This window comes from Nicotiana tabacum, chromosome 12, assembly GCF_000715075.1.
Source record: "Nicotiana tabacum cultivar K326 chromosome 12, ASM71507v2, whole genome shotgun sequence".
Classification (NCBI taxonomy): Eukaryota; Viridiplantae; Streptophyta; class Magnoliopsida; order Solanales; family Solanaceae; genus Nicotiana; species Nicotiana tabacum.
Window position 1 is genome coordinate 60123613 of NC_134091.1, and position 14541 is coordinate 60138153.

At 40.0% G+C, this 14541-nt stretch overlaps 2 protein-coding genes across 2 annotated transcripts; both read left to right on the forward strand.

The window, feature by feature from the left end:
* Positions 1–1729: 1729 nt before the first annotated feature.
* On the forward strand, positions 1730–2176 carry LOC142167184 (uncharacterized). The gene has a single exon (XM_075227344.1). The coding sequence runs from the start codon at positions 1730–1732 to the stop codon at positions 2174–2176; it is 447 nt and encodes a 148-aa protein (XP_075083445.1).
* Positions 2177–2550: 374 nt separating this feature from the next.
* Positions 2551–11938, forward strand: LOC142167185 (uncharacterized). Its single transcript, XM_075227345.1, has 9 exons — positions 2551–2767; positions 2879–3253; positions 3322–3911; positions 4086–4340; positions 4446–4573; positions 4739–4907; positions 5085–5261; positions 5355–5449; positions 11599–11938. Exons 1-9 carry the CDS (start codon positions 2551–2553, stop codon positions 11936–11938), a joined length of 2346 nt encoding a protein of 781 aa, XP_075083446.1.
* The last annotated feature ends 2603 nt before the right edge of the window (positions 11939–14541 follow it).

Sequence of the window (14541 nt, forward strand, 5' to 3'; positions counted from 1 at the left end):
CTAAAATTTGGGTCATAGTCCAACCCGCCCAATTCTTATCGATCTTTAGTTAATATATGTTGTTTTGACAAGGTGGATTGTTCTGATGGTAAGCACTCTCCACTTCCAACCAAGAGGTTGTGAGTTCGAGTCACCCCAAGAGCAAGGTGGAGAATTCTTGGAGGGAAGGATGCCGAGGGTCATTTGGAAACAGCCTCTCTACCCCAGGGTAGGGGTAAGGTCTGCGTACATACTACCCTCCCCAGACCCCACTAGTGGGATTATACTGGGTTGTTGTTGTTGTTGTTGTTGTAAGTATAATTACTAAATAAGACTTTTTTTCTTTTGTTATGGTCATATATAATATATTAAAAAAAACAAAGTTATTTCTAAGATATTTTTGCAAAGTTACTCATAAATCAATTCGGCTAAAAATCAACCCAACTTTAAATACGAAAATTATACGCACGCCTTATTTGGTCGCCCCACATTTAACCTGTACCCACTTTTTAATTTTTTTTAACTTGTACCTACTTTCTTCTTCTTCTTCTCCTCCTCCTCCTCCTCCTCCTCCTCCTCCTCCTCCTCCTCCTCCTCCTCCTCCTCCTCCTCCTCCTCCTCCTTCTTCTTCTTCTTCTTCTTCTTCTTCTTCTTCTTCTTCAGTGATTTTATATGGTGTTTGTGAACATATTTTAAGGTAGTTTATAATGTTTTACAGTGGTGAGCTGTTGTGGCCCTTTAACTTTTACTATTGCTTAGGTTTTTTTTTTCTTAATTGCAAATTGGATTCGTTAGATTTGTTGTTTTGACAAATTGATGATTGAGATTTGTTCTTGATGATATTTGGAGGTTATGTTTTAAATTTGAGCTAATTTGGAGTAGATTTATGTATTAAATCGTATATTGGATTGTTAAAATTCGAAGAACAAAATTCTATTTCTGGGCAATTTGCACTTCAGGCCTATTTGGCCTTAAGTGCATGAAAACGTTAGTTGCACTTCAGACCTTTTGGCCTTAAGAGGTCGTTTGGTAGAGTGCATTAGAGAAAATAATGTATGCATTAGCTTTGTGTATTAGTAATACCTTGTTTGGTACGCATATATTCTCGTATTACCAATTAAAGTTTTCTCTCGGCGTACGTTAACGTGGCCTTGCTAACGTGCGCAGCTGGAAGCCATGGGAGGAAGAGGACGACCTAAACGGAATCTTATGAAAATTCCGACTACTGATCCGAGATCAACAGATGCAAGGAAGGCAGTAATGAAGCTGTTTGTCTCACCAAAAGGGGGTGAGAATTGAAGAACCAACAAGAAACACTACTCCGAGGAGCATGATAAGTGAGCAGAGCAAGCTAGAATCAGATCCAGCAATCAAAAATGGCAAGATGAAAGCAGTGATAGCTACACCCGTAGCTACTAGTGGACTAGGTTGTGGATCTGGGAGCGGGAAGGCAAAAATGCAATTGAAGACGCCAAATAGCAATGAAACAGTGCCATGCAAAGCTGATACTGTAGAAATTCTCAAAGGTACTGATCAAATTGAGAAGGTAAATGGGAATCAATCATGGGCAAATGTGGTAGCATGAAATAAATTAGCAATGAGAGGCATGAATCTTCAATATATAGCACCGATGATTCAAGATGGGCAGAAAATTGTGAAGCCAGATCTTGAGGATGTTGAGCAGGAAAATGCAAAATGAAGCTCAGCAATAGTGTTGTATGTAATTGGAGATTCACCTACCATAGGAGCAATGGAACGATTCATAAATTCAGTGGGTAAATTCTCTACCAAACCTCAGATATATTATCATAATGGAGATTATTTTGTACTCAGATTTGCTAATTTGGAAGAAAGGAACCAAGTGTTATGTACTCGGCATCACACTATCAATAACCGCCCCATTGTGATGAAAGCTTGGACACCAGACTTTAATCTGCACGATGAAGTCTTGAGAACCATTCCTTTGTGGGTGAGGTTCCCAAATCTTTCACTCAATTACTGGAATATGAAGGCACTAAGCAAAATAGGGAGTGCATTGGAAAATCCAATGTATGCTAATGATTGTACAACTGGCACAGTTAGAATTTCTTATGCGAGAATGTTAATTGAGATGGACATCACCAAGCCCCTTCCTAGAAGAGTGAAGATGCAGGACCCAATGGGCAATACAATTGAACAACAGATAAGTTATGATTAGGAGCCAACCTATTGCAACAAATGCCTAAAGATAGGGCACAATTGTAATGAAAACAGAATACAAAAACCATAAAAACATGTATATAGAGGGAGAGAAAACAAAGGCAAACAAGTCTGGCAGAGGACTGAGAAAGATGGACCTAAAGACAATAATCAGGAGAAGGAGCTAACAAAGAGGATTGAAATAATAAAACCACCAGAGAATAGACCAGTGCAGGTTAGTGCAGCTGCAAAACAACCTGAAGAAGCAGGATGGACAACAGTCAGTCGAAAATCAGCAGCAAGAATGGCTAAAGCAAAGCAAATTGAAGAACAGACACTAGCTGACAACAATGGTTTTCAATCCTTAGGGAGTGAACAAGCAACAAATGAACCATGAACAAGCAGTATGCAGCTGAGGAGCTATGGGGCACAAGAGATGTATCAGGATACCCAATTCATACCAGTATGAGTGTGGTCACATGGAATATTAGAGGGTTAAATAAAGCATACAAGCAAAAGGAGATAAAGGAGTTCATAAAGCAAAATAAAAAGGCAGTGATAGCCTTAGTAGAACACGGAATAAAGGAACAGAAAGCTAGTAGTATAATCAGTAAAATTGCTCCTGGATGGTAGTGGATATCAAATTTCAGCAATAACAATAAGAGCAGAATATGGGTACAATGGGATCCAAGAATATTTAATTTTGAACCAACTGATATAGATGATCAAATCATACATGGACAGGTCAGAACTCACTCAAGACTACTAGCATTTGGATTTACAGCAATATATGGTTTGCATACCATAAAAGATAGGTTGAGGATGTGGCAGAAGTTGAGGCAGATAAATAGCTTACAGCAAGGACCATGGCTAACAATGGGAGATATTAATGCCATATTAAATAGCCAGGATAGGCAACATAGTACTATAATACAAGATATGGAAATAAAGGACTGTAGGGAGTTCATGAGTGACACAGGAATGAATGAATTACCTGCTGTGGGAAGGGACTACACATGGACAAATAACCATACATATAGCAGAATAGATAGAGGATTGGTGAACATTGACTGGATGATGACAATGCTTAGCCTGAGTATACAAATCCTAGAACCATCTTTCTATGACCATTCCCCACTTAAGCTGATGATTTCACAAATGCAGAGGAAGAAAGCAGCCCATTCAGATTTTTCAATTGCATTGCTGAGCATCCTCAATTTATTCAAGAAGTAGATCAAGCATGGAGCACAACTGGGAAAGATGGGAAGCTACAGGGAGTATGGAATAAACTAAAAGGAGTTAAGCAAGTAATTGAAGGGCTTAACACTCAACACTACAAAGGTGTTGAGGACAGAATCAAAGTAATCAGAAGGGAGCTGCAGGAAGTGCAAGATAAAATGAGCAGCAGATTGTTGAATGCAAAATTAATTGAGGAAGAAAAGGAACTAAAGAGAAAATTAGAGAAATGGATATTGATAGAGGAAAGTATATATAGACAAAGGTTAAGAGTACCGTGGCTGAAGTTGGGTGACACTAACTCTGCATATTTCTTTGCTCATATGAAGAATAGGAATAGTTTGAATGGTATTCATGCTCTTACAAATGACCTTGGGGTGCAACTATATATGGATGAAGACATAGAGGCAGAAATACTTGGTTACTATAAACAATTGCTAGGGTCAAATGCTCCTGCAATTCCAGCAATTGATCCAAATGCAATGCAAAGAGGGGCAACGCTCAAAAGAGATCAACAAGTTAAACTGATTCAACATGTCACTAGATAAGAGATATAGAAAGCTCTACAAGACATAAATGATCCAAAGGTTCCAGGATATGATGGGCTTAATGCAGTTTTCTTCAAGAAGCCATGACATATCATAGAAGGGGAGGTAACACAAGCTGTGCTGAATTTCTTTGAGATATCACAGATGTTTAAGCCAATTAATTGTACCTCAATAACTCTAATTCCTAAAGCCAGAAACCCTGACAATATCAAGGAGTATAGGCCTGTTTCATGTTGCACCACACTATATAAAATTATCTCAAAAGTCTTGGCTAGTAGGTTACAGGGAGTTATAGATGAACTAATAGATAAGACCCAGTCTGGTTTTGTCTCTGGAAGAGTAATTGTTGACAACATCATTCTAAGCCATGAATTAGTTAAAGGTTATGGAAGGAAAGGAGTATCACCTCGATGCATGATGAAGTTGGATATGCATAGGTGATGCATGATGAAGTTGGATATGCATAAGGCATATGACTCAATTGAATGGCCATTTCTTGAGCAGGTTTTGAATGCACTGGCTTTCCCAGACCAGTTTGTGCAATGGATAATGACTTGTGTGCAGAGTGTTACATATACTATCATGTTGAATGGCTCACCAACTCAGCCTTTTGAAGCCAGGAAAGGACTTAGGTAAGGGGATTCACTATCTCCCTTTCTTTTTGAGTTGGCAATGGAGTACTTTACAAGAAGACTGAAGGCATTGCATCACATCCCAGATTTCAACTATCATCCTAAGTGTGCAAAGATGCAAATCATGCAACTTGAATTTGCAGATGACTTTTTGTTGTTTTGCAGGGGTGACATTGGCTCAATTAAACTACTATACAACTGCTTTCTGGAGTTTTCAAAAGCTTTAGGACTGGAGATCAACAAGAAGAAAAGCTCCATATTCTTTGGTGGAGTATCACAAGATATGCAAGCAGACATACTGGAGTTCTTGGGCATTCAAAAAGGGGAGTTGCCAGTAAGATACCTAGGAGTACCATTAAGTTATAAAAGGGTCTCACTAGTTCAATGTCAATCTCTAATAGACAAACTAGTGGGCAGAATTACATCCTAGACAACCAATTTATTATCATATGCAGGGAGGCTTCAACTCATCAAAAGTGTATTGTTCTCCATTCAAACCTAATGGTCTCAGATATTCATGCTGCCAAAGAAGATTACCAAGTTGATTGAGGCAATTTGTAGAAGTTTCTTATGGACAGGGGACAACAATATTTCAAAGAAAGCTCTACTAGCTTGGGAGAAAGTTTGCCAACCCAGATCAGCAGGAGATTTTAATGTAATGGATATTGGTCTATGGAACAAAGCAGTTGTAAGCAAACAATTCTGGAATCTATGCAAAGAAAAGAACAAGCTATGGATGCAATGGGTGCACTGCTACTACATAAAGAATAAACATATTTAGGAAGTGCAACTGAACCAAGCATCATGGATTATGAGGAAGATAGTGAAAGCTAAAGAAAATTTTGAGGTAACAGGATATAACTATGAAGATCTAAGGCAGATGCATGATTGCTCTATCAATCACATATATCATAAACTGCGAGGAGACTTTAGCAAAGTGAGCTGGAGGAAATTGGTATGCAACAATGCAGGGTGTCCTAGGTGGATATTCATGCTAACTCTGGTGGCAAATGGCAGACTATACACAAAGGATAGATTGTTAAAGTGGGGCATTCAAACTGATCAAACATATCTTCTATGCACACAGGCAAATGAGTCTATACAACATCTATTCTTTGAGTGCCAATATGCGGCTGAACTATAGAAGAGGATGCTCAAATGGCAAGGTATTAGCAGGAACATATATGGTTGGTCAGAGGACTGAAATTGGCAGAAAACTGGATAAGAAGCAGGAATGTAAAAACATAGATGTTCAACATGGTATTAGCAGGGTGTGTCTATTTTGTTTGGCAGGAAAGGAATGCTAGACTATTTCAAGATAAAGCGAGGAACTGGGAGATAATTGGCAAGCTAATAGTACAAGAAGTACACTATCGAAGCAACAAGGAAGTAGGAAAAGCTCTAAGTAAACTAGATTACTATCCAATATAATAGCTAGAAGTAATAGAAAGATAACAATAGGAAGTACAAGGGGGAGGAAGTATAGGAAGCATAGGAATATATGTAGGGTTTTTTGTATTGATTGTAAATATTTTCCCTGGTATATAAAAGTTTAATTACCAAAAAAAAAAAAAATATCTTATTTGATACACTTTTTCAACCTGTGTGTAACTAATACAAGCATTAATTATACACACTATTTGGTATTATCCTGTGTATAACTACTGCATAGAAAATCAGGGTATTAGCAATATCAAGGCTATTAATGCATACATTAGCATGGTTAAAGATAAAAATATCCTTAAAATCCTTAAAGCTAAAGAATATGGAGGGCATTTTTGTAAGCAACTAATTTTCTTAAAAATTATGCAATGCATTTTAATTTTTAATACACCACACCAAATAATGGATAAGAAATAATCTCTGCATAACTAATGCTTGCATTACTAACCCATGCATTACTAATCCCTGCATTACTAATACACCTTATTCGGCACTATTCTTATACACCCTACCAAACGACCCCTAAATGTATCTGAAGTGTAATTTTTCATTTCAGACTTATTGGCCTTAAGTGTAGGAAAATGTTTGTTGCACTTCAGACCTTTTGGCCTTAAGTGTAGGAAAACATTTGTTGCACTTCAGACCTTTTGGCCTTAAGTGCATCTGAAATATAATTTTTGACTTCAGACTTATTGGCCTTAAGTGCATGAAACCATTGGTTGCACTTTAGACCCATTTGGCCTTAAGTGCATCTGAAGTGCAATTTTTCACTTCATACTTATTTGTCTTAAGTGTAGGAAAATGTTTGTTGCACTTCAAACCTTTTGGCCTTAAGTGCATTTGAAGTGCAATTTTTCACTTCAAACTTATTTGCCTTAAGTGCATGAAACAATTGGTTGCACTTTAGACCTATTTGGTCTTAAGTGCATCTTCAGACTAATTTTTTTTAACTTCAGACTAATTTTTTTAACTTCAAACCCGATAAGTCTGAATTTTATCGTAAAGTGGATAGGCTTGCAAATTTTTTCGCAAAGTGGATATAGATTCAATTGTGATCCCAAAATCGGGTAGATGCAAAAGTCCCACTTTAAATGGGTTGAGATGAGTTGGGTCAAGATGGGTTGAGTTTAATAAATGAGCGGGGTCAATAACTAGCTCAACCTTAGACGGGTTGGTGGGGTCATTTGGGCTTGGGCCAAATTTGATGACCCTAATTTTTAATATTGATTTTTCACTCTTTTGTTTTATGTTTTACAACTTTTCTTTCATACACTGCCTCAGCAGTTATACTCCCTTGGTGTTGGAATAGGCCACGAAATGGATATGTAAAGTGTTAAACTGCTCCTGGGTCCTTATATGCATTACTAGTTGTCACTAAAGCAAAAGAAACTTCTTATTTAGGTATTAAATTGACTTAAGAAACTTGATAAATTACTTCAGAGCTTTGGGGTGCTGTAAAGTATTTGCATTTCAGTGGATGATGTCTTTTCCTTACTCTTGATTGAACCGGTAAAACCTGATTCCTTAAGATAAATCAAACCAATAGACAAGAGTGGGTTGCTCTAGTGGTGAGCACCCTCCACTTCCAATCAAGAGGTTGTGAGTTCGAGTCACCCCAAGAGCAAGGTGGGAAGTTCTTGGAGGGAGGGAGCCGAGGGTCTATCGGAAACAGCCTCTCTACCCTAGGGTAGGGGTAAGGTCTGCGTACAAACTACCCTCCCCAGACCCCACTAGTGGGATTATACTGGGTTGTTGTTCTTATTGTTGTAGCAAAGGATTATGCCACAGTCCCAAATAAATTGGGATCGATTATATGAGTCATCCCTTCTTCACTTAAGCTCAACCCATGTCATCTTCATAAAGATAACCTTGTCGCTTCCTGCCTTTCGCAGTTGAGGTGGAGGGTTCAAACTATGGGTGTTTACCGGACGGACTGCACATGAAAAAATATAGCCCGTCAGATTAGTGGGACGGACTGGTTAGTGGACTGGGATTCCGGGCTGGTAGTGGGCTGGGATATTTCGAATTTTGGTGGGTCCATCCGGGTTCGGGCTTATCGGGTCAGGACCGGGCCGGGTTAATTTTTTTTATAGTGTATTATGTTTCCTTGTTCAATATAATTGTTACTTAAGTGTTTGCAAACTTTTAAATAATAAAATAAGTATTTTAAGGCATAAAATTAAACTTTTAAACTTTAAAGTTTTAAATTTGAAATTTAAAATTTAAAAATTAAAAATTGAAATTAATTAGCTACATAAAATTATTTAATAAGACCAATATGTAAGGATCAAATTTCAAATGCTTTCATTTCACATTTTCATGGCATAATAATACTTCAAATTAACTTGTCTTATAAACTAACACATTAAACTTAAATAAGTCTAACAAATTCAAAATAACCAAAATTGTCTCAAATCAACTTAAATATGAATTTTCGGAGGACGCACAAGACAACCCTTGATATACCTTCTTAAACCAGCTGTGCCCTCCCACTTTCGATGAACATTAAAGACTCGACCACAGTTCTTGCACTCTACTTTGCGAACTTCTTCATTTTCTTCTACCACCTTAAAGTGTTCCCAAATATGTGAACGCACTCTAGAAGCACATGATTTAACTTGAACCTAACAAAAATGGTAACCACACTTCACTTGATAATTGTAATTTTGTAGTGACTACCGTAAATAATTGATAAAACTTGAAATATTAATTAATTGAGAACTTGAGAGCAATAAGCAATTCAATAATCAAAAGAAAATTGAGAGAAAATTAGAGCTGAAGAAGAGGCCAAGTTGTGAAAATAATGAAGAAGAGGGGGGCTATTTATAGTTATCAAAAGGCTAAGAATGTAATTTATCAATTATTAGGGGGTGGAGGGGCCATTTTAGTAAGGGAATAGGCCAAAATGGCTAAAAGTGTAAAAAATGACCATTGCCTAACAATCATTTTTTATTGACCGGTTGGAATTTAAAAAGTAAAATAAATTTACAACATAAATTGGGCTGGATAGGGCTGGAAGGGTTAGCGGGCTAGCCGGGTTCCGGTGCACCGGTAACCAAAAAAGACCTGACCCCGTCCGGCACAACCCCCTACCCTAACCAACCTGTCCCACCCCTTACCGAACCGGGCTGAACCGGGCTGAACCGAGTCGAACCGGGTTATTAGTGAGCCGGCCTGGCCCGATTAACACCATTAGTTTAAACCCCATCAATAGCATAGCATTCCCTTCCCCTCCCCTCCCCCTTCTTTGATGTAATAAAAAAGAGTATAAAATAAAATGGTAACAATATGCTCTAGTCTACAAGAACAACACCATCCAAAACTTCCAGCAGATAAATCATTTCATTGCATTCAGGAATTATGTTTGTTACAATTTCTTTGACCCATGAACTAGTTACTCCATATTCTTTCAATCACCCAAATATAAAAATGACTAGACAACGTCCAAAAACTCCCAAATTTTGCAAATTGGGACAATTTTCCTCACCGTACAGTACACTTGTTTACCCGAAAAACGGATAGAGTTGAATTTATACGTAGTTCTAAGGGTATGTGATATAACTTGACACAAATCGTAAGAGTAAATAAGAATATCGAATATTGACTGTAAGGATGAAAAATAAGCAAAGTTGAAAAGATGATGATTTATGGATTAAGCAAGATGAATCAATCTTATGAAGCTAAAAAGGATAATTCTTCATTATGGGAGTGTATGATATTTGAGTTACAATGTACTGACTTCATCCCCTTTACAGAAATATAGCCATCCCTCTTATAGTGGAGGGATCCTACTTTAGATATAATTAAAAATACATAGTGGGGAACCCATGATAAATCAGCTTTTCTTTAATTCCCGCTGAGATTCTTTTCCTTAGTGTGGTTGTAACGACTCTTGTCTACGAGCTCGATCTTGATCGGACTCGGTATTGGTCGGTTTTCAGTTTTAGAGCTTGATGCGAGTTTGAGCTCGATATTGATGCAGGGCCCAGTATTAGGCCGGTATTGGTTGGCCTTTGACCCTTAAGCTCGATTTCACCGCTTCTCATCATAGTTCGATTTGGACCCGAGCTAGATAATGACTTCGAACTCGGTATTAGAACTATCCCTGAAATTCGAAGCTCGTTTGTGCCTTCTTCGGATCCCATCTCGATATTATGAAGACTTTTTTCGGTCCATTATGTTCCCATCTCGATCAGTCGTACGGAGGCTGAAATCAATTTTAACCGTATACAGATAGTCCCTCGTTTCTCGGGAAGGATGTGGCGAGAAATGATATGACTTCACAACGGCTCGATTGGATGTACACTGACGTTTGCATCGAGTCTGACCATGACGTACGTGATAGCTGTCCCGTCGGTTAAGTTTACCAAGGCATTTAATGCGTGTCAGATGGTGGTCGGCCACCGCTGATATTGAACCGTCATCGCTCGATGTATAAATAACCCCTCCTTTTACCATTTATCACTTTTACATCTTCAATCTTCAATCTCTAAATTTTCCAAGTTCTTTCTCGCATCTTCTGAGTTCATCTGTAAATCTGTGATTTTTCTGCAAATATCTTTCTTCTGTGATATTTACTGAAAAATCTTTCTTCAAAATACCACATCTTTGTCATCTCCTTCTATTTTCCATTTCAAACATCTAAAACCGTTCCTCAAAAAGAAAAACCTTTTTTTCACAGCCTACCATCGACAAAACACCGGTGGAGCCACGACCTGAGGAGTATGTTCCCGGGGCATATGTTCTTACCTCCGATTTTAAGTCGATAAAGGCTCGTCGGTTCCCGGTCAATTCGAGCCAATATCAAGGTATATGTGCTCGATAACCGAGGGGCATATCGAGCAGCTGAGGAAAGGCTGTAACTGGGAGAAAATAGAAGTGATAATCCCGACTCCTGAAGAAGATATCACCACTTATGTGAAAGGGTTTTTCAGTGTGTATACTTACCCTTTCACATTGGGCCCCCTCGACCATGTCGTCATCGATTTTTGCTGTCAATACCGGGTAACCCTAGGTCAAATCCATCCTTTATTTTGGCGGATCATTATTCTGATCCGTTTCTTCGTGAACAAGATCGAGGGGATGCCTTTCACCCTCGACCACCTCATTCGATTGTACAGCCCCCGCCTCTTTCAAGGCGGGTTAATAAAACTTTTGCGCCGGGTCACTAAGGTTCTATTTTTGAGTATAGACGAGGACAAGGATCGAGGTTGGATGGGTAGGTTCGTTCGAGTGAAGACTTCGGACCTAATACTGGCCGAGAAGATGCCATTTCTCGAGGAGTGGAACATGAAGCGTAAGTGTAACTCTGTCGTTATATCCTATTATTTTGTTCCTTCGTCTCTTTCTCACTAATATCTCCCTTTGTGATGCAGCGGTTCCTTGGAAGCCCGGTGTAGTTCCTGACCTTAAGAACTGGGTATGGGGCCTGGATTCGACCTCTACATACGTCGAGCGCTCATGGCGTGATTTGTCAAAGGGCCGATGGGAGGCCAAAAATCATGGTAAGCCTTTTTTCTCGTATCTTTGATAGTTCGAACGAAGCGTTTTCCATATACTTAATCAATTTTCTTGTGTGTAAGCCTGGGCAAAGATGCAGTTTTGAGGCCCCCGTTCGATGAGGAAGAGGCTTCGGCCTTTGTTCCAAAACCGGTGAAGGATAATAAGAGAAAATGGGCCTATGCTTCCGAAGATCCAAAACCGAAGATGAGAATGGATCGTAAGCCGAGTAAGGATATCATCCCTTTGACCGAAGAATCAGTTCGGTGTCTAAGGGATAAAGATAAGGAAGAAGAAGATGACGGGTCTGTACTGGTGGCCCGAGTGAAGAAAACCATCGATGCCTCAAATGTAGCTGGATCGATGATGGTTCGTGCGTCTCCGCCTCGAACTGAGGCGGTATTGGAGAAGGATTCGGGCTAAGTCCCCGAATTAATGGAGGTCGAGGATGCCTCCCACCGAAGTCGACAACCGATGGGTATATCTGAAATGGCCGATCCCGAGGCTCTCCGAACCGAGGAGAACGCCCAAAGCGAGTCGCTTGGGGCAATAGTGATCGGAGACTCGCCCACTATCCCTGCTTTCTCTAAAGGGGCGATTTGGAAAGCCCAAGCTCTGGGGGGCCTCGAGATAAACTGGTCTCATGAAGGGGAAGACCCCTTCTGTGATTTGTTTACTGGTGTTGAGGACGTTGCTGGCCCTAGTGATGTGTCGGGCCTTTTCTGTGAAGTGCAACAAGCTCTAAATCGGGTAAGACCTAATTCCCTTTGTCGATATCACTTTTATGTTTGCTATTCTTTTCTAACTTCTTTTCTTCTTTCTTCGTAGGCCGCAACGGTTCATCAAAAAGTATGTTCTCGGTCTCGAGCTGATCTGTACTGGTTCAAGGCCGACCTCCGACGGGTCACGGAGGAGAGGGACGCCCTTAGACTCCTTTCCGGGCAAAGGGAAGAAGAAATCAAGGGCCTTCGAGCTGAGTTGGCCAAGGCTCATCAAGACCAGACTGACCTGACTGAGCAGGTAATGGTAATCTTGAAAACGCATGGGCTTGATTTAGGATCGGAGGCTAATATTTTGATCTCACAGCTGCAGCAGAAGTTCGAGACAATCGGGCAGCTTCTTGAGAAGGTTGATATAATAAGGGCGGTGACCATGGGATGGAAAGATGGCATGAACCGCCTTGCTGCAGAAAAGGAAACTATTCGGGCCCAATTATTATCTGCCGAAAGTCAACTTCGAGGTCTAAAAGAGAGGAGCTCGGTTCAAGCAAGGAAAATAGAGGAGCTCGAGGCTCGGTTGGCCTCCGAACTTGCTAAGGCCAAATCTGATGCCGAAAAAGCAAAGGCTAATGCGGATGCATTTGTTGTCATCTATCGGGCCAATGATGAAGCTGTTTAGGTACAGGCAAGAGAGGCAGCCGAGACTGCTAACACTCAAGAACATTGGGTTGCTGAACTTGCTAAATGTCGATCTCGGAGGGAGACCCTCGAAGAGATCCATGCTCGAGGTTTCAATCTCACCGAAGAAATAAAAAGGGCTAAAGAGCTTGAAGCTGATGCTGAAGCCTTGGCTTCCGATGATGATGATGATGATGATGATGATGGGAGCAAGAGTGGTTCCGATAGCGGGGAGGAGCCCAATGGAGAAGAGACCTTCCCCAGAGATAACCAAGAAACTTAGCCCTTAGTTTCTATTTTGGTCCTTTGTATGTAGGGTCCTATTCGGACGTTGTAAACATTCTTGTATATATATATAAAGATCTTTTCTTTTCTCGACTTGCCTCTGTTTTATTCTCTGCCTTGTGAAGATTTTGTTTCATTCATGCCTTATGCAAAGTTTTTGATAAGTTCGAGGCTTTAGGAAATTTGATCGAAGTCGGACCTTGTAGTCTTTATAATCGAGTGAGCGTTTGCTCAATCTTGAATTAAAAATAGCCCTTAGGCTTAATAATCGAGTGTATTTTCTTGGACTAGGGATTATGTGGCCCGTAGGCTTAATAGTCGAGTGAGTGATTCGAACTCAAAGTAATGTAGCCCGTAGGCTTAGAGGTCGAGTGAGTGATTGCTTGAACTCGAAATAAGATTAGCCCTTAGGCTTAGTAGTCGAGTGAGTGATTGCTCGAACTCGAAATGCTGTAGCCCATAGGCTTTATAGTCGAGTGAGTGATTCGAACTCAAAGTAATGTAGCTCGTAGGCTTAGAGGTCGAGTGAGTGATTTCTCGAACTCGAAATAAGATTAGCCCTTAGGATTAGTAGTCAAGTGAGTGATTGCTCGAACTTGAAATAAGATTAGCCCTTAGGCATAGTAGTCGAGTGAGTGATTACTCGAACTCAAAATGCTGTAGCCCGTAGGCTTAATAGTCGAGTGAATGATTCGTACTCGAAGTAAGGTAGCCCGTAGGCTTTATAGTTGAGTGATTTCTCAAACTCGAAGTAGGGTAGCCCGTAGGCTTTATAGTCGAGTGAGTGCTTTGCTCGAACTCAAAATAAGAGTAGCCCATAGGCTTAGTAGTCGAGTGAGTGATTCTAACTCGAAGTAATGTAGCCTATAGCCTTAATGGTTGAGTGAGTGCTTGCTCGAACTCGAAGTGATGTGGCCCGTAGGCTTATTAGTCGAGTGAGTGATTCGAACTCGAAGTAATGTAGCCCGTAGGCTTAATGGTCGAGTGAGTGATTGCTCGAACTCGAAATAAGAGTAGCCTGTAGTCTTAGTACTCGAGTAAGTGCTTGCTCGAACTCGAAGTGATATAGCCCGTAGGCTTATTAGTCGAGTGATTGATTCGAACTCGAAGTAATGTAACCCATAGGCTTAGTAGATAGTTCTCGATTTATGGGGTAATGGTCAGCCCTTAAGCCTGTTTGCATAATAGATCATGAAATAGAGGATGGGCTGTGAGACATGAGATATGGGCAAAGAAGCTACTTTTAATGTCATTATACATGTGTTTATATTTTGTACCAGGGATCGAGCAACCTACACGAGCATGGTTCGTTTTGACCATTTGGCTCTTACAATTTTTCCTATC